General features: G+C 37.8%; 1 protein-coding gene across 4 annotated transcripts in view; it reads right to left on the bottom strand.

Moving 5' to 3' along the window:
- The window catches only part of PIBF1 (progesterone immunomodulatory binding factor 1), a 112,691-nt gene that overhangs the window by 92,598 nt on the left and 859 nt on the right, over nucleotides 1-19,234 (bottom strand). For 3 of the 4 annotated variants that reach the window (XM_071740800.1, XM_071740832.1, XM_071740821.1), the window contains exons 2-5: nucleotides 17,586-17,900; nucleotides 17,068-17,168; nucleotides 15,068-15,266; nucleotides 8,563-8,682 (exon numbers count right to left, since the gene is read on the bottom strand). In XM_071740800.1, coding sequence (XP_071596901.1) covers nucleotides 8,563-8,682; nucleotides 15,068-15,266; nucleotides 17,068-17,168; nucleotides 17,586-17,837 — 672 coding nt within the window. In that variant the 5' untranslated portion in view covers nucleotides 17,838-17,900. Of the gene's footprint in view, nucleotides 1-8,562; nucleotides 8,683-15,067; nucleotides 15,267-17,067; nucleotides 17,169-17,585; nucleotides 17,901-18,922; nucleotides 19,084-19,234 lie in introns of those variants that run through there. The other variant, XM_071740810.1, reaches the window with a different exon arrangement.

The following is a 19,234-nucleotide window of genomic DNA, read 5'->3' as shown; positions in this document are numbered from 1 at the left end:
TTGTCCATTAGTATAACTTCAAAGAATAGAAATCCTCAAATACATAGTCAATGGTCTATAAACCTACAGTAAGAGCACAGAAGTCACACCACCTTTACAGCATTTTCAAAAAAGTTTATTTGTGAAGATAATTGTTACTAGTCTGACTGAAAAAGAGGATTAGTTGTTCAGGAAGTGTGGAAACATCTGTCATGGCATGTAAAATTTCAGTCAATTTCCATTTTGCCTTCTTATTCCTCATATACTTTGAGAGACTACTATGGGAACGAGAAAAAGGGATGAAAGCATGAGAACACACAGAAAGCATTCATCTTTTAAAGCACTGGTTTTTCCTTTTGATTATAAACAGATTCCTCAGTCATCTTACTCTTTCCCCCCACTCCCACAGGCATAGCAGCATAGCAGAATTTTTTTACTCCCTTTCTCATTTTTTTCTACATAGTAGGTATTTATTCCCACACAGCTTATTTTACTTGCTTGTCCCAAATTCTTCCTACTAATTTCTCCATGAAAGCTACAAAAAGTAATGCTCATCCACCTGTATTAAGGGAAAGTGATGGAAAGCATAGAGTTACTTGTTAAAAATTTGAGAATATCCCCATGCATATCTGCATTTTTCCCACATTGTGTTTCTCAGAGTATTGCTGAATTCTGTTTCTGCCATGGTTGATACGTAGCAGGCTTGATAACTAATAATGTATGCTTGAGATAGAGTAACTGCATTTGATTACACCAAATGGATATCACAGTACTATTCACTTAAAAGTGAATATAAAAATGAAATTACTGTCTTAAGATGTGATTACTGAACCAGCTGCACATTAGATTTATTTTGCAGTGAGAGACATTGTATCACTGCATGATTTTTCAAATTAAACTGAAATAGAATAGAAAATGGTGTCCAGCTCATTTTTAATAGACAAGAAAAGCTTATGACAACAGCAAAGATGGAGTGGATGACTCCTAAACATGGCTTCCTAGGAGAAATGAAAACAAGGATAATACTCTAGGATAGGGATGGAAACACAAAAGAAACACTGACCAAATTTGTACCACAACTGAAAGACTGATAAAATACATACTTGAAAACAAGACCTGAATGCTTGTAAGACACTATAGAAAGCTCCTTGTGCTACTAAATAGACTCCTGGTAACTAAGAAATTTTCATTTTATAGTTTACAAAGATAGTAATTTTCACTTGCATTAAAATCATATTACATCACAATCACAAAATTACAACACTGAAAGCTTTCCTGAAGATTTTGTATGGTGTATCATTAAAAACATGTAATCTAAAACCACAGCAGTTACTCATCACAACATACTGGTCTATATGGCTTACTTTTTGTTTAGCCTAATCAATGGCTATACATTAAACAAATCAACACTGTAGAACACTTTCTTCATAAACCAATTAGCATACTATCACTTATATAGGAATTATCATAATGGTAAACTATACTAGATGTTTTTAAAGGTAATATCTACAAGTTAACTATAGATTCACATAGAGGTGTGAGTACCCTGTTATGCAGTGCAAAAAAGACTCCTCCTGCCATAGGAAATGGTGGTAAGGGTACTTAACTTTTAAGTGCAAATTGAAAGATTAAGTTAGGATACAATTCCTCTGTGGATATTCTGTGCCATTCTGCTGCTAATACCTTGATGGAATTCATAGGCCCTTCAAAGGGTGGGATATTACAGCTCTTACAGTACTACACATTTAGCAGCTAGAATACACCTACTGAAAATATAAAATTATATCAGTTAACCTCTTGACAAATTTTTCATAAACACCTCTAAAGCACCAACTAACAGCTAACTAACTACAAAATTAGTTTGTTCTAGTACCTGAGACCTAAACTAGGGTTTGATTTTTATTTATCAAATCAGTTGTTAATGTCATGATACTGTCATATGACTAATACAACTCTGGTTTGCTCTGGTTTGGGGGGGAAGTAAATTCCACTTTTGAAAAGTGATGCTAAGACTTTCCTACAGTATCAAGCTATTAAACAAATAATTACAGAACATGGGGGTTGTTTGGTTTCATTTGGCTTTTAAAGTTTACCGTAATTCCCAAAGAAATACTAATTCTACTGCATAGGTCACTGTTTTACAACTACCTAATCTTTTAGGTGTCAAAGTTGTATTTTAATTACAGGAAAAAAAGTGGCAAGGTAAGCTAACAAAGTCTATAGGCTAACACACAAAAACCCCTACATGGTATGCGTATCTCCAGGCAGCAGATACACAGGCTTCTGGGCTTCTATAGCAATATACCTTAAAGACAATCAGGCTGCTTGTGCTTAGAAGACTAAGCCTTCCTCTGCATGTGGTGAAGTTAATTTAGTTTATAATAATGTCCATATTCCCTGAACTGATTTTAAGATCTGTGCAATGGACCAGACTTATCTTTCAATTTATCTTCAAGAGAGATAGGGTGGAAGTCTTGATGAACAGCTTTGTCTTGCTGAAGCAAAAAGAGGACTTCTTAAAAGGATCAAGATACAGAGCACTTTCAAGGACATGAACAAGGTCCTGGAAATAATACCAGTAAATAAAAATAACTTCAGTAAGTGCATAAACCTTAAAAAAATAAAGGTCAAACAGTACTTCCTTAGATGGAGCATGACTGCAATGATCCTGTAAACAATGCATGGCTTTTCTTCAGCTTCTTATTTTTGCTACTGTAAAGAGCAGCAAGTCAGATAGATGCCCTATTTAAAACAAACCAACCTGTCCTGTGTGAGACAGGCAGGCAAACGTTGGCCTAAAGAAATTGTTAACATAGCTGTCCAAGAGACCCAGTATTAACCAGCAGAGGTGGTTTCTACAGAGCATGTGACGCAGTCCCTACCAAGAAGTGTTTCCATTTGGTTTACAAACACAGTCAACAGATGGATGTGGCAATAAAGAAGATTCTGAACTTGCCTGATCTGCACCATTTAAAACTCAGTCTGGTAGAGAAATTAAAGACCTAATGACAGTGCTCAGTTTTATAATATTAAGCTTCATTGTTATCATCCACATGGAATGAATAGCAACTGCTAGCAGTCACTGAAATGGAACACCCACCTAGATTTCAAGTACAAAAACTGGGTGATGTACTTTTTGAACAAAGTTACTGACACATAATACATGGTAGAGATTAGCTGATTTTTCAAAAAGCCTTTGGGAATAAGAAGATAAACAACAGAAGCGCAGGGAAAAGATTAATCAGCCAGCCAAGCAGAAGTAGCATGACTTTTTCACACTTTCTACAGATAACTGTATTAAAGAAAGTGATTCTACTTTCACAACTTCATCTTTCAAGGATCACTTACACAAGCCAGTTCTTTCTATTAATATCCTAAAGTATCTAAAGACCCTAGGCAAATGTAAAGCTATTACACTAATGTAATGTGAAAACCAGTTCCCTCAAGTTATTTGGATGAGGTGCTGCAGAAAAGATAACATTTAACTTCAATCTACTTACACTGTATACATTCAAAAGTTACTGCATAAATTTACTTGAATTCAGCTGCCCAAATGTCAGGAAGAAGTAATACATAACTGGATGAATAAGACAACTCTTGCTAGTATGTTGATAGGAATTTAGTAATCTGCCAAGGGCTGTAGATGGGGCACTAAAAATTACAAACAAAAGTGTTCAGTTACTTACAAAATAAGGAAGCTCTGCAAGAAAGGTTAGAAGGAAAAGTTTTGGTATAAGTGCCTTTATTGCAAAAGAAAGTGGCAAGAATAAAAAGCTCCTTCTCTCTGGATCTGAGCTGTCTAGAATCTTCAGTGAAATACTCTCAAGTGAAAAGAATCCTTGAAGTTGTTGCACTGAAACTAGAATTAAGCTAGTTTGTCCTTGAAATACTCTCAAGTGAAAAGAATCCTTGAAGTTGTTACACTGAAACTAGAATTAAGCTAGTTTGTCCTTCTGAAAAACAATGAGCAGCCTATACCAGCTGTAGGTATATATAAAAATAGGGAGAAAGAAACTGGACGATTTCCATGTTAAACTGCTGCCACAAGCTAACAGTTAGTGGTAGAATATCATTGTTTGTAGCTTTTTACCTGAACAAGATAAATATTTACAATAAGGAAGGGAAGAAGACACATATCTCACCTAGACTGAGGCCTCATCTGTCCTTTCTAGAGAGACAGGAAGTAATCAAAGCATTGCTTGAATGAATTGGTGACAGGGGGCTGGGGAAGGGTTCTAGAGTGCAGTCCTTAATTACAGATGTGCAAACTTCAGAAGACATCTTAGGCAACACAGTCCTTCTGGAGCAGCAACAGTTGCTCAATTTTACAACACGCAGGTACATCTAGTGCCAACCTTTAAGCACAATAGCTTAGCTCATTCTTTGAAGACTATAGGAACATTTTTTCTTCTCCAGTTGGGTAACATTATGGCTGAGAAAATTGTTAGGTATGTCTAACAAAACCTGACAGCTACTAATCCTGATTCAGAGACAGAGTCTTAGAAGAGATCTTAGTCCTACACACACACAGCCTTTTTTTTAGGCTAACCATAGCTTTTAGCTAATTGTCATACTATAGTATTTGATGGCAATTCCTGAAGGCAACTATACAAAAAAAAACCAACCAAAACCTAAAGAAAGAAAGCCCAGTCTCTATACAATTTTATCAGAATTCCAGTAAAATATTGCCACGAAGCTCAGAGCCAGAAGAAGAAAGCAATACTAAATTTTCTGGAGCTACAAACAAATGCAGAATTTCCTTCTCAGACTCTCTCCCAGCCTTGAGAGAAACATGCAAGTAGTAAATTACATCTGTTTGAGGGAAGGTTCTAAGCCCTCTGGAAGCAAACAACTCTGAAAATAGTACACTGATGTTCAGCATGGGAACATACAAATCAGAAGCTGGTTTTGCTTCTCAGAAGCTCTTGGTAATAAAACTTTCTTCTCTATCTGTAGCTCCAAAGGTGGTGGGTGCCAACATTACTTGTACTTGAAGTACAGAGTGGTGTAAAAGGAATCTGTAATACACATTTGGTAACAGATCAGTCAGCAATGCAATAAAAACCCATCACTTTTACCAGTTTCACTACCTACCCCCAGCTTGCTGCTGCTACAAATAGAATTAGAAGAACCTCAGTGGTCTGTACCACAGATTAGAAGTTGTGTTGAGAGAACCATTAAATTTGTGGTAATACAGCAGAACCATTTATATTGACCACTTTAAAAACACAAAGTAGCAACAAAGATCTTTTGACACTGTGTTTATCAGATTTTGTTCCAGTGCTAGAAATAGGTTTTCACTCAGAGCTGCCAGTTGGGCAAAGCAGCTCCCCATGACACTGGGAAAGTTGCAGAGTTTTAGTGGTCTAACTCCTCAGCATTCTAAGCATTAAATGAGTGCCAACATGGTCTGATACACAGTTAGGGCCTTCTGCCACTTCTGAACACCGGAATATATTTTCATACTCCTGGAGTACAGATACAGGTTGTAAACCTATGGAAAATGTCTTTTATGCCCTGAAGATGGAAATAACAGTTTTTCTAATACAAGTGAATTAATGAGTTGCCTAGAAATAAAGAGCATGTGAATGTGTCAAGTCTTAGAAAACTAGTTTCTACGAGGCTACTGTGACAATTCAATTTTTATAGAACCAAGCTTCCTGGCTGGTACAGCTGGATGCTTATAAAGCCAGTTGGTTGAGAGGCCACAATACAAGGTCCCTACACTCACTTTTGTGCCAGGCTAGATCTGTTGAGCCAATGATTAATTTTGTTTGAATTTTGTTTGGGTTGTTTTCCCCTAACAAAAAAACCAAACCAAACCAAACCAACCAAACAACAACAACAACAAAAAAACCCAACCAAACAAACAAACCAAAAAACAAAACAAGGAAGCAAAAAAAAAAAAAAAAATCAATATGGTAGCAGGTAGCAAAAAAAATTTAGTGGGTTTGAAGACCTACTTTTATATAACCATTACTCAGCCATATTGACTCATCACAATAGCATTCAGAGAATGCTATTATTTGCTCCTTTGCTTTCCCACAAAACAGTATATAAAGACTCATTAGAAGAGAAAACAAAATAATCCAAGCATCTTATGTTCAAACTCCAAAAGTAAAATCACAGCTCACTTCCTTTAACCCAATTAAAGGACTACAGACATCCTGTCACAAAATAATATAGCTGGTATGTTATACGACAGTTGCCTCATTTGATGAATTCATTTCACATTCAAATTTTCCTAGAGCTGGCTTAAAGACATTAAATAAGTTTGGATTTTCCTTTAAGCTCTTTCAATTCTTTGTTGTCTAAGACAGACTTCACTAAAAGCGTTACACTTCTTACGACTTCATTTCTGGGTGAATATCTACATGTATAGAACTTATACAGACTGAGTCTGTCAGCCATGAACAATAAGAAAAGCCAGCAGAATTCTTCTGAGATTGGATGGGAAACCAGAAGGATTTAAATACTGTAAGTTAAGTACCAGGCAAAGGACTTCAGCAACCACGTTTCATGTAACTGGAAATAATGATTGGAATACTACAAAAAAAAAGAAACAAAACCAAACAAAACAACATTAGAAGAATAGTGTAAGAGTTTAAGTAAATCTCTGAATGAAATCATGCTTTCTTTCCTACTTTCTTTCTTTCTTGTAATAAAGCTTGACCTTATTGAAGGAGCTCAAATAAATAAGTTACCTCAACAGCACACACTGAAGCCACTTTATAAACTGTAAGAGATGCTTAGGTATGTTAGGTTTTGTGTAGTAAGAACATCAGAAATTCTAATGTACCCTCATGTATTGATGATGCTCCTCTTGCCTTATTACCTGAAACACCTTGAGGTGTCTTTCTATAGTGACAACTTATCAAGTCCCTAGGTAAAGTCTGAACTTGTCAGAAACAATATGCTCTAGAGACTCGTAAGCATTTCCATACATAAAATACTTCATATCAGGTCACGTTTCATTAAATATCCAAAACATGTAATCTCTACACATAAAATAGAGGGTGAAGACTTGGGTTTGGGTTTTGGGTTTTTTTTTTGTACATACAGAAAAACTGCATTATGTGATCTTCTCTGAAACCTGAAAATTCTAAAGAATAATTTAACAACTGTAAGCATTTTTTTCTTGTGAGATTTTAAGATCTGGATCTCTTCCCTGATTTTTTTTTTTTTTAAACAAGGTTTCATTCTCACTAGCTATCTCTTATTTTAAGCATGATTATGTAGACAAGGTATACACATTCAAAGAACCACCTCAGTTCAACAAAGGCAACATTCTAGTCCTTTCTGATCAGCATCAAAAGCAAAGCACATCGAACTTCAAACTTTGAAAAATACATCAGTGGGAAAGGTGGATACTGCCACCATGTGGTACAAAAAGAACAAAATTAGAAGTTTCTATATTCGAAGGTCAATGTACAAAGAAAGTTGTTTCTATTACAACTTTAATATAGTCTACTATCTCATTAAATTGCTGCAGCAAAACTTAACAGAAGTGTCAGTCAACTCTCAGAAGACTGAAAACCCTCCTGTAGAATTTTATTAAATCAGAGCTCATTAAATGTACAACAAATGAAAATGCTTGTGTAAATGAAAGTTAACAGGATAAATTTAATCTCGGTTGCGACCAGAGATCATGACAAAATAATGACGAAGCACAGAAATGCACATATTTTATTGACTACTTTTCCTAGTTCAATCTGAAAGAGAAATGAAATAGAAATGAAATATTATCTTGTGAAGAAGATAATGAAAACGAAAAAAAGATTATGAAAATGAAAAATTATCTTGTGAAATTAATATTATCTCTTAACAACTGATTATTCCACAAGTAAATTGGTAGTAAGTAAAGAATAATTTCAGTAGTAAGACGCCAGTGATATTTGAATCCCTGGTAGCCAAGACTTGGATAAATACAATCCAAGTAACTTAAACTGTCCTATCAGAACTCAAGATTTATGCAGAACTTAGCTAAAATACAAATCATCCTAGATGTATACAAACTAAGAATAAGTAGTTGTAAGTACCTTAGAAACAACAGTCTCTTTATACTGTTTCAACTCTTCTACTCTTAGAAAATAAAAATTAAATATATTTTGATAGTTTGTTTCTCTACTTCTGGGGCTTATACCTTACCTGGAATCAAATTACCTTTTTCTCTACTAGATATTAGAGAAAATAAATTATAAAAAGTTGAAAAGTGTAACAGAAAGATAAAACTCCAAAGAATTATTTTAAAAAATTCATTTTTGTATAATTAAAACAAAAGAAGCAGCAAATTACTACCAAGGCACCATCTCAAAAATTACCTGTCTCAGCTTCTCAACCTTGAACCTTGCCATCAGAAACCACAACATAACTGGTAAGTCTAACCTGAATAGTGTCATGAGCAAATATTGCAGGGTAGCCATAACATAAATTCAGCTGTTAGGCAAGGATGTATACAGGAGATTTCCCCTCATTTTTACACAGCAGAAAAAGCTTTTATATCTTATGCATGAATAATGATCTTTTGTTTTTCACATACATATTTATACCGTTTCTTAACTGAGATAATGAAGGGGCACAGACCTCTGTCAGACACTTCAGCTGGGATTTGTACCCACTTAATTCTTCTGTTAGGCTCTCCTTCTTCATCTGTAGATCACTTAGCTCTTTCCTTAAAGAATGGACTACTTCATAGAATCGGATCTAAAAGAACAAGATATAAATTCAAAATTGAGACTAGCAAAATTGCAATGGCAAAACTATAATCCCGAAAACAAATCACCTCAACATTTTATGACAACAATTCACAAAATGATTTCTAGTGCATACCTGGAGTCTGGTTGGGACCAGAAGGGTGTGTGTGGGCAGGAATGTTAAAGCAAGGACAGTTTCCTTCCCCAGCCTTTGACAGTAGCAGCTAATAAATAATCAGTTTGTGGTAAAGGTATACATGTCTGTCTAGTCAGGCTGACCAGTTAAAAATACAGCTGTTAAAGGACTACATGGTCTCATCCTCCTACTTGTGCCAGTTCTAGAGCCTATTTGATTAATAGCTTAAAAAAGGGTGAAAAAAGCCTGTTTAGCAATAAACAACCTAACTTGCTAACTTCCCTCAAGCCAAGATAAATTTTTATGAGGTACGTAGAAATGGAGATTTGTTTTGTTTTCTGCCTGTTTTGTGCTGAAAATCTGCTGAATCTGCAACAAAAAAAAAAAAAAAAACCAAAAAAAAAAAAAGCAAAAGCAAGCAAAGGAAGCAGGAATAGCACATAACCAAAAAGAACCACGAGACACACCGTACACACACACTCTCAGCAATAAGCTGTTACTATTTGGTTTCGGCTGCACTGTGCAGCGTAGCCTCTGTAAGACACTGCTCTGGTAAATTAACACTGAAAAAAAGCCTTGTAAAAGGATAAAAAGAGACGAAAAATATAAAATAATCTGTAACACACACTCCTCTCTCTTCCCCTGCTCCAGTCACAGTCTCAAACAAATAAGACTCGGATCCATGAAACTCTTCCAGAACATTTCTACTGAATAAAAAAAAAAGAAAGACAGTAGTAAAACCACAAAATCAGTAGGTGAAAAGCTAAAAGGTGCAAAACAAAGAAGAAAGGGCTTTGGTTTTTTTTTTACGCCCCCACACATGTACACAGGGATTATTGCTCCCAGACTTGATACCTTAAAATGTTTATTTTGGGGGATGAAAAGAATAGATAATTAAGTACTATTTTCATGCAAAAGCTACTCCATACTCATCATTAACATGTTGTTTGATATATGATTAAAGAAAAAATAAAAGAAAGCACAGATAAAGTAAGTATTCAAGAGCAAGCTGTACTACACTTCCATGCAGAAGGAAAACAGGTCTCTCTTTTGCTACCTGTAAACAGAAGAGGACAAAGAAAAGTCCCAGGAATATTCCATATAATTGGCAGCATACAGTTCTAAAAAACACAGAAGCCATGAAAATTTGCCAATGTAAACACAGGTGTAGTTTGCTTTATACAATAAAACAAGTGTGCAATAGTACTGGAAAATTAGTAGCAAGGCAGAAAAGTGAAATTTTCCAAAAAGCGGTGGGGGGTCTTCTGTTTTTTTCACATTTTTCCAAACACTGTACATGCTACACTTTTCATTCTTACTTTCAAGTGCAAAAGAAACATAAGCTTAAATTTAGAACATATGTTCTATTTTAAGGTCATTTTGATTGCAAAAAATTTGAAAGTTTTCTATAGTATAGTTATCTTCATTTTTTTGAGGATGGTCACAAGGGATTCTCAGCTATGACTTGAGTTTATACATAAAGCCAATGAAATTAAAGATGTGTTTGGTTTTTAAAATATTATTATATACTATTTGAATACTATATATACTATACTATTTGAAACCAAAATAAGCTGTAACTTTTTCTTAATGTTATGAAAATTCCAAATGATAAATTCAACCATTAGATTCTAAAACCATAAATTGTCTGTGGAAAACTACAGCTAAGCTAAAAATGGGTGGATGGCTTTTGTTTCATGAAGTCATGTGAAAGTAGTTGCATCAGTTAACTGCTATCTTAAATAAAGGGAAACCTAGCTGTAGTTAGCAAAATGATGCAACTGAAATATATGGTGACTAAAACCAAATAAACAGAATTTGCAGATACCATTGTTTAACAAGTTGGTGGAAAATTTTTACAGAAGAGTACAAAGGAGTTGCTTTAACTTAACAAATTAAAGCAATTCAGCTGCCAACCACCAGTTCAAAGACCTGACGTACTTTAAAATTTTGCATATATTGTTTCTGGAAAAAATATTCTTATAAACTGCTAGGAAAAAAATCTGAAGCTTTTACATATAAATTCAAAACAAGAGTGTGATTTTAAGAGAAAGATGCTTAAAACATCATTTTTCATTTGTCATCATGAGCCATCAATGTGTGCTTACAGCCCATAAAGCCAACCTTGTCCTTGTACCAAGACGCAGGGCCAGCAGGTTGAGGGAGGTGATTCTCCCCCTCTTGCTCTGCTCTTGTGAGTCCCCACCTGGAGCACTGTGTTCAGCTTGGAGTCCCCAACATAATAAGGACATAGAGCTCCTTGAGTGTGCCCAGAGGAGAGCCACTAAAATGATCAGAGGGCTGGAGCACCTCCCCTGTGAAGCCAGGCTGAGGAAGTTGGGGTTGTTCAGCCTGGAGAAAGAGGCTCCAAAGTGACCTTACAGCAACCTTTCAATATCTGAAGGGGACCTACAAGAAAGCTGGGGTAGGGATTTTTAGATGGGTGTGTAGGGAGAGGACAAGGGGAAGTAGTTTCAAACTTGAAGAGGGGAGATTTAGATTAGATATTAGGGGAAAATTCTTTCCTGTGAGGTGGGTGAGACACTGGCACAGGTTGCCCAAGGAAGTTGTGGCTGCCCCCTCCCTGGAAGTGTTCAAGTCCAGGGCCTTGAGCAACTTGGTCTGGTGGGAGGTGTCCCTGTCCAGGCAGGGGGGTTGGATCTATATGATCTTTAAGGTCCCTTCCAACCCAAACCATTCTATGATTCTATGAATCATCATTAACATTACGCATTGCTCAGTCTTTGCTCTAACATGTCATTATTGCACCCCTTTGTGGAAGAACTGTGAAAAACAAGTCACATTTATTTTAATTCTAGTTTTTCAAACTTGCAAGCAGTATATACAAAACCTGTATTTAAGCACTTCCTGCTGTTTATCCACTTTGTTTCCAAAAAAATGTAAACATTCTATATACATTTACTTCTGTCCTGGAGAACATTTTATAGGCAGCATTTTATAACTGATCAACAGAAAAAAAGAAAGCCTGGAGATTTCTTGCTCTAATTTTCTCTAAGCAGAACTCTTACCAAGGAGAATTTTCCTCTAATAAGAGTAGAACAAACTAGTTATCTGCATACAGATCTGGAACCAGAGGTATTAGCTACTTGAGAAATGCAGTATTTCTCCTTTGGTAAGCAGAGAAGAAAAACGCATTAGAAAAATTACTTTTTCCCTGTCGACATCCTTTTCCTAGACTTCAGAAGACAAACAGATGCATACATAGGGCATGCAAAACAGTTCTGTAGCCTCACAGCATCTGTATCACTTGAGTAGCTCAAAGTAATGATAAACAATCACTGAACTTAACTGATAGCCACAGGTCATGCTGACCCTGTTGCCAAAAGAAGTTGGGAGAAGTAGAAAATTGCATCTTACTACAGTATAATTCAGAATGCTCTCTCCAGAAAAAAAAATTTGACACCTAATTTGGCCTCAAAAGTAAAAAATGAGGAGTGTAAAGAGGAAAGGGGCTTACCTGAACACATACTGGAGTTTAAGCCATAGACAAAAGTAGCATTTACTGGTTGAACACAAGAGAAAAAGAAAGATAAAAAAGGGCAAGAGGGTGGCTGTTACTTACCCCTTCCATTGCACATCTTTTTTATAGCCCCTTTCTACTCACAAATATAATCTAAGCGCTCTAATTGTGCTGTGACAGATTCACTTGAAGCAGTTGGCAAGGCTACCAACTCCTGGAATGTGTCCTGCCTGGCTACACAGTCTTTTTTTTACTGAATGTCAACCAACTCACTAAGTCTTGAAGCTTCCTGCACACCAATTTCAAGTAGGCTGACACGGATTTCATTTTGTGTTAAAAATCTGCTTTGTCAACCAAAGTGATGCAGGAATCAACAAAAAACTCCTTAAGTACTTCTGTAGAGGGCAGTGGGTACAGAAAATGTCTGGTGGTAATAACCTGATAGGCCCCAAGCTAAGTGTTCCTTTTTTAAATCACTCAGAGCCTTAACATTTTTCCTAGTACTTTCAAGTCCAAGTTTTGGATTCAAGAGATGTTTCCAATAAGTGTTTAGTATCTTCATCAATGAAATAGACAGTGAAATTGAGTGAGATTTGCCCAGCAAATTTGTAGATGACACCCAACTGAGTGATGTGGTTTACATGCCTGAGGGATGGGATGCCTTGACCCAGACAAGCCTGAAAAATGAACCTATGTGAACCTCATGAGGTTCAATGAGGCTAAGTGTAAGGTCTTGCAACTGAGCTGGGGCAGTCTCTGGTATGAATGCAGGCTCGTGGATGAAGCAACTGAGAGCAGCCCTGATGAGAAGGACCTAGGATGTATGAGAAGCTGGACATGAGCTGACAACATGCACTCAGCCCAGGAAGCCAGCCATATCCTAGGCTGCATCAAAAGAAGCATGGCCTGCAGGTCAAGGGAGGTGATTCTACTCCTCTACTCTGCTCTCATGAGACCCCATTTGGAGTACCGTGTCCAGTTCTGGTGTCCTCAGTATAGCAAAGACATAGATCTGTTGGTGTGGGTCCAGAGAAGGGCCACAAAAAATGATCAGAGGAGAACACCTTTCCTAGGAGGAAAAGCTGAGAACTGGGATTGCTCAGCCTGGAGAAGGCTCCAAGAAAACCTTACTGTGGTCTTTAAGTACTTAGAGAGCCTGTAAGAAAGAGGAAGACAAACTTTTTAGCACGGTCTGTTGTGACAGGACAAGAGGTAATGGGTTTAAACTAAAAGAGGGCAGATTTAGACAAGATATAAGGAAGATTTTGCAATGAAGGTGTTAAAATACTGGCATAAGTTGCCCAAAAAGAGTGTGGATGACTCATCACTGGAAACATCCAACCTCAGGTTGGATGAGGCTCTGAGCAACCCTATCTAGTTGAAGATGTTGCTGCTCACTGCATGGGGGTTGGACTAGAGACCTGCCTTTAAAGGTCCCAAGTCAAACAATTCTATGAACATCATTGAGATAAGGATGTCAAGTTTTATTTCTCTGCAAATATTTAGAGCACAGTATACCATGATTTTCACCAAGAGAACTTGGTCATGCTGCAGTTATACCCCAACAACTGCACTAAACTTTTTAATGTTATATTATTTCAGTTTTCTTAATAATTAGTTCCATAAGTAAGTACTTTGGTGCATTAAGGTTTACATGTATAAATCCCCTTCATTGTCAGAAGGAAGGCAGGATGCTCTGGACACATCCCACAGTCTGTGAAAGCATTGCCTTTTTATTGAAAGCAGAATACCTCCCTACCCCTCCATCTACCTATAAGTCACACTAAACTTCTTCAGGAAAATTAGTCTTCAAAGTCTATAAAGTGTACTTTGTCTCCTCCACTTAGTCAGATAAGAAAGGACCAGAGGGAAAGCATGAGAGAAAGGTAAGAGATGGATCATCTTGACTTGTGGTTCTGGCAAACTGAATTTCAAATTCCTATTTTCAGCTTGCTGTATTTCACATCACCAATGTGAACCCACCACATGTAACACCCCATTTGCTTCATCCTCTTAAAACACATAAGTAGTTCTACCCTCTAAGACACCTGGGATTAAAAGATTCCCTTTACTGGGACCTGGACCAGATAGACCAGTTCAGAAGTACATCTGGCTCTTTCGTTTTTAATTGAGGAAGAATAAGAATCATAGGAGCATAGATTGGCTTCTACTGTATGCACAGCCCTTTAATTCTAAATAAATGCAATTTACAGCTTGTGGTGGATTGACCGTGGCCACCAGCCAAGCACCTATATAGTCACTCACTTGCTACCTCCAGTGGAAGTAGGACAGAGGAGAAAGTAGGAAGAATAAATGCCAGAAAACTCAGGTGTCAAGTTTTATCAACAGTTTAATTCGTGAAGAGAAACGATTTAAAAAAAATATTTTAAAAAGCCATCCAAAGACAGTAACTCACCACCTCCCACAGCCAGCCTCTGAGCAATGATCACCTTGGTAGACACCCCTCTATTTCCAATTTTATATTGCTGAGCATGATGTTAGATGGTATTCCTTTCCTGGAATCTGGGCCAATATCATGACCACCCCTGGTCTGCTCACAGCAGACAGAGGGAGGCAGAGTGCAGAAAAGGGAAAGCTTTGATGCTGTGGAAGCACTGCCACCAACAGCCAAATCATTGGTGGTATGTTACAAACACTCTTTTAGCCACAAATCCAAAATACAGCAAGATTCAGGCTGCCATGAAGAAACTTAACTCCACCTCAGCCAGACCCAGGACAGAGCTATATTTTCAACCAATACAAAAATACAATACTCACAGAAACATACTCAGGGATAGAAAGCTGATCTTCAGGAAGAGACTTGAGCCTCTCATAGCAGTCATCTGTTAATTCCAAGTCTCGCAAGCTACGACGAATATCTCCAGCTCTCTCCCTCAACTGACGATTCGTCTCCTCCAGTTGCTTCTGTCTCAATAAAACAGTTTCCATTTCTTGTTTCATTAGGGCCTGATGTTTTCTTTGGGATTGATTTGAAAACAGGAGACATTAAGTAACAAGTCACGCAACAGACAAACCTTCACAATGCCCTGACAAAAGACCAAGTTATGCTCACTTTGTAGAGATGAAAATTTTCTGAGACTTGGTAATTAGCACAATAGTGATTGTGTCACCATGGTTACACAATCATCATCAGACAGGATACATAACAAGCCAGGAACTTCATCATCTTTGATAACACAAAGATGAATCTGAGAAATTATAGTTTACCTCCACTGAATTTATTCATTAATTTACCAGTTAAAAGTAAAAAATTAAAAAGCAGAATGTCAAAAGTCAACACAAAACCCAAGGAACCAGTAAATCACCAAATAAAGCAATAGCAACATTAACTTGGGTTTTGCCAAGTTTCACCATGTACTTGCTTATGGCCTTCATTTTCTAACCAGTGTAACAAACAAAGTTTGGGCCCTTTTAAAAAAACACAAAGACCACTACACTTAGGCAAGCAACCTTACTTCCAGCCTTGAAACATTACCATTACTATTATTACCAGTGACAAGGTATTATACAGCAAGAGAAACTGCACATCACTCAGAGATGTTTCAAAGTATTCTACTTATTTTACTACAGACAAAGGCAGCTGCTTTTTTTGAAATTTTAGCTACAACTCTTGATTACATAATAAAATTGAATCATTCTTCGAAATGCAGCAATTCCTACACTGTTAAAAATAATAAAAAAAACTAGCTAGTACTCCAAGGGGATGCCTCCCCACTTGCTTCTGCAAGACAAAATCACATCCCAGCTCAGCAAAGCAGTCACACAAGGATATATTCTGCACATTGTGTACAATCCTGTTAAAAGGGGATGAAAAGTGAGGTAAGAGACAGGAAAACCAATGAAAAGACTGGAGAAAGGAAAGTAGTTGAGCTTTTTTATGACTATCAACAACAATCTGCACATAAGTACTTTTTTACTGAGCACTCCTCAGATAATTTAAATATGGCCAACATGAAAATACTCCACCCTGCTGCAAAAACCCATGCAGGATGATAGAGATTTTCCCCCACAGGTAGCTGGTCTTAGTTGAAAAACTTTGCTGTAACCAATCTCAGGTGTGACGTCACATCCCTAAATTTGTCCCAGGATCACTAGAGAATATGACTTCAGATCAGGCACATCCTGTAAGCTGGTGCATCCTCTGCTGTAGCAAACGAGCATTAAGTAAAGCTCTTCTTTCTTCACTGTCCTGTTACAGGTGTTAAAATATTTAAGTGACAAAGCACTCTGGAGAGGCCTGCTAGCCAGTATATATTCAGCTATAGGTTAACTCAAACTGTTTCAAAAAAGCAAGAAGGAAAGTAAATTTCTACATCATCAGATGAACACATTTCTGATCAGTAAGAAATCCTAACTTGAAGTGCAAAACATTATCCCCTTACCTTTCCCAAGTCATCCAGGCTGCAGAGTTATTAAAATTCAGTTTAAAATGGAAAGTCTCCCCCCTCTACCTATTCCTTTTGCTCTTTAGTGGTACTGAAAACGTTCTTACTAGAACTTCCTATTCAAGTGTGAAGTCAAGTAACAATGAAACAAAAACCCAAACTTCAGGCAGAACTGAATCCAAGTTTACTTATATGTAAATTAATGTAAACGACAAGTGCCATTTTTAGAGTGGATATACTAATATCATCTGCAAAATAAAAGTTATTCCTGCAATTCATAATCATAACTCCACTAACTCTCCATGAAGTAATTTGATTTCATATTAGCAAGCAACTAGAGATGAAGGGTTTTTTGTTTTAATTCCATCATACCTGGCATCTTCCTGCTGTAATGCCAGCTGGCTATCCAGTCGTAAAGACAGCAGCTGCTTTTGATGGAGTGCATCATTGAGCTTCTCTTCTAGCTCTTCATTCTACATATAAAGAAATCAAGTATAAAATGAAGTAGTTGCCTTGGTCATTTTTCAATCATATTTTACAAAAAGAATAACTTGAAAGAAAAAATTGAAGAGCCCTGCGAGCTGGGAAGTCCAATAAGGATTGTCCAATAAGATGTCTAAATATGTGAAAGTTTCATAAAAAACAATATGTATTTTGCTCTAATGAGCTAAAAATAAAAATGACTTAGTTCTATAGCTGATCTTTTTCAGGGAAATAGCTGATTTTAAACTAGGTTTAAGGAAAAATTTTTTAAAAAAGCAAAAAAAAAAAAAAAAAACAGACTTCCAGTAAGCAATTCACAGAAACACTTCTCAGAATGGAATTTTCTACTGTATTGTAAAAGCTACAGAAAGAAGACAAGACAATACAAAAGAAGCAGCATCTCTTACCTTGGTCAAATATTCTGCTTTCAAGTTGTCAATCATCAGGTTTTTCCGAGATAATTCTATTTTAAGTAGCTGGATACTATGAAGCAATTCTTTCCGCTCAATCAGCTGCTTAGTGATTTTAACAGTACCTTCTCTCTCTTCAGAGGAAGAAAGATCATCAGTTGGTATTGTGGTTTCTAAGCTAATATCTTCAGACTCCAAGGAGCTAGAAATGTTTACTTTCCCGATCTCCTTGGAGATGTTACGTGACATTTTCTTCCACTACTTGCAGAGCTTTTTTAAGCTACACTTCGAGATAAGCACCAGGACCATCAACTGCAAGAATCAAAACAATTATATCACTATGAAAAATTAACCAGTTAAGCAAGACCACTAAACAGTACTCCTCAGCATCACAGGAGTAAATTTTTTACTTCACCCGAGGAACACATTTTAAGTAGTTCTGAAGACTGCAGCTGCCTGACAGCTTTTTTCCTAAATAATTATTATCACGGGTTTTGACTACAATCAGCTAAGTACTGGTGTCAATCATAGAATCATAGAATCATAGAATTGGCTGGGTTGGAAGGGACCTCAGAGATCATCAAGTCCAACCCTTGATCCACTACCGCTGCAGTTACCAGACCATGGCACTGAGTGCCACATCCAGTCTCTTTTCAAATATCTCCAGGGATGCAGAATCCACCACTTCCTGGGGCAGCCCATTCCAATGTCTGATCACCCTCTCCGTAAAGAAATTCTTTCTAATGTCCAACCTAAACCTACCCCAGCACAACTTGAGACCGTGCCCTCTTGTCTTGCTGAGAGTTGCCTGGGAAAAGAGACCAACCCCCACCTGGCTACACCCTCCTTTCAGGGAGTTGTAGAGAGTGATGAGGTCTCCTCTGAGCCTCCTCTTCTCCAGCCTGAACAGCCCCAGCTCCCTCAGCCTCCCCTCATAGGATCTGTGCTCGAGTCCCTTCACCAGCCTGGTTGCCCTCCTTTGGACCTGCTCCAGGACCTCGATATCCTTCCTAAACTGAGGGGCCCAGAACTGGACACAGTACTTGAGGTGTGGCCTCACCAGGGCTGAGTACAGGGGCAGAATCACTTCCCTGGACCTGCTGGCCACACTGTTCCTGATACAGGCCAGGATGCCATCAAGCTTACCAGTCAGATGTTACAGCTCTACCAGGACGTGCACCTGCCATTCACAGTCAGAAAAGCAGGCACTGAAAACTCCCGGGACCCATCACCTCACATACAATGTCACAGATCACCCAACATTTTTTGGGGGAGTAAGGAAATATTCTGATGCCCACCTTTGTCTTCCCTAAAACTACTTCCATCGCTCTTACCAGTCAAGTTTGTTGGTTCTTTCCAAACCCGAGCCAACTCAACAGTCACACACACTTTTACAGCCGCTTGGTACAGAGCCCGCAGCTTCTACCCAAGGGATGGGCAGGCTGCTCAAACCCCCCCGGAAAAGGGGATGCTGCCCTCGGAGCCCAGCCCGCAAGCCTGCCCTGCCGCCAAGGGGCGCGGAGCCCGCCGCCTCCTTCAGGGGGCAGAGCCACCCCCCAACACCCACCCACCCCACTCCCCTTCCCTTCCCCACGGCAGGGGCAGCTCAGGGGAGGAGATGCTGCTCAACCCAGCTCCGAGGGAGG

This window comes from Heliangelus exortis, chromosome 1 (assembly GCF_036169615.1).
Source record: "Heliangelus exortis chromosome 1, bHelExo1.hap1, whole genome shotgun sequence".
NCBI classification, from domain to species: domain Eukaryota; kingdom Metazoa; phylum Chordata; class Aves; order Apodiformes; family Trochilidae; genus Heliangelus; species Heliangelus exortis.
The sequence above is the reverse complement of the archived record's forward strand: the minus strand, read 5'-3'. Positions and strand labels throughout refer to the sequence as shown.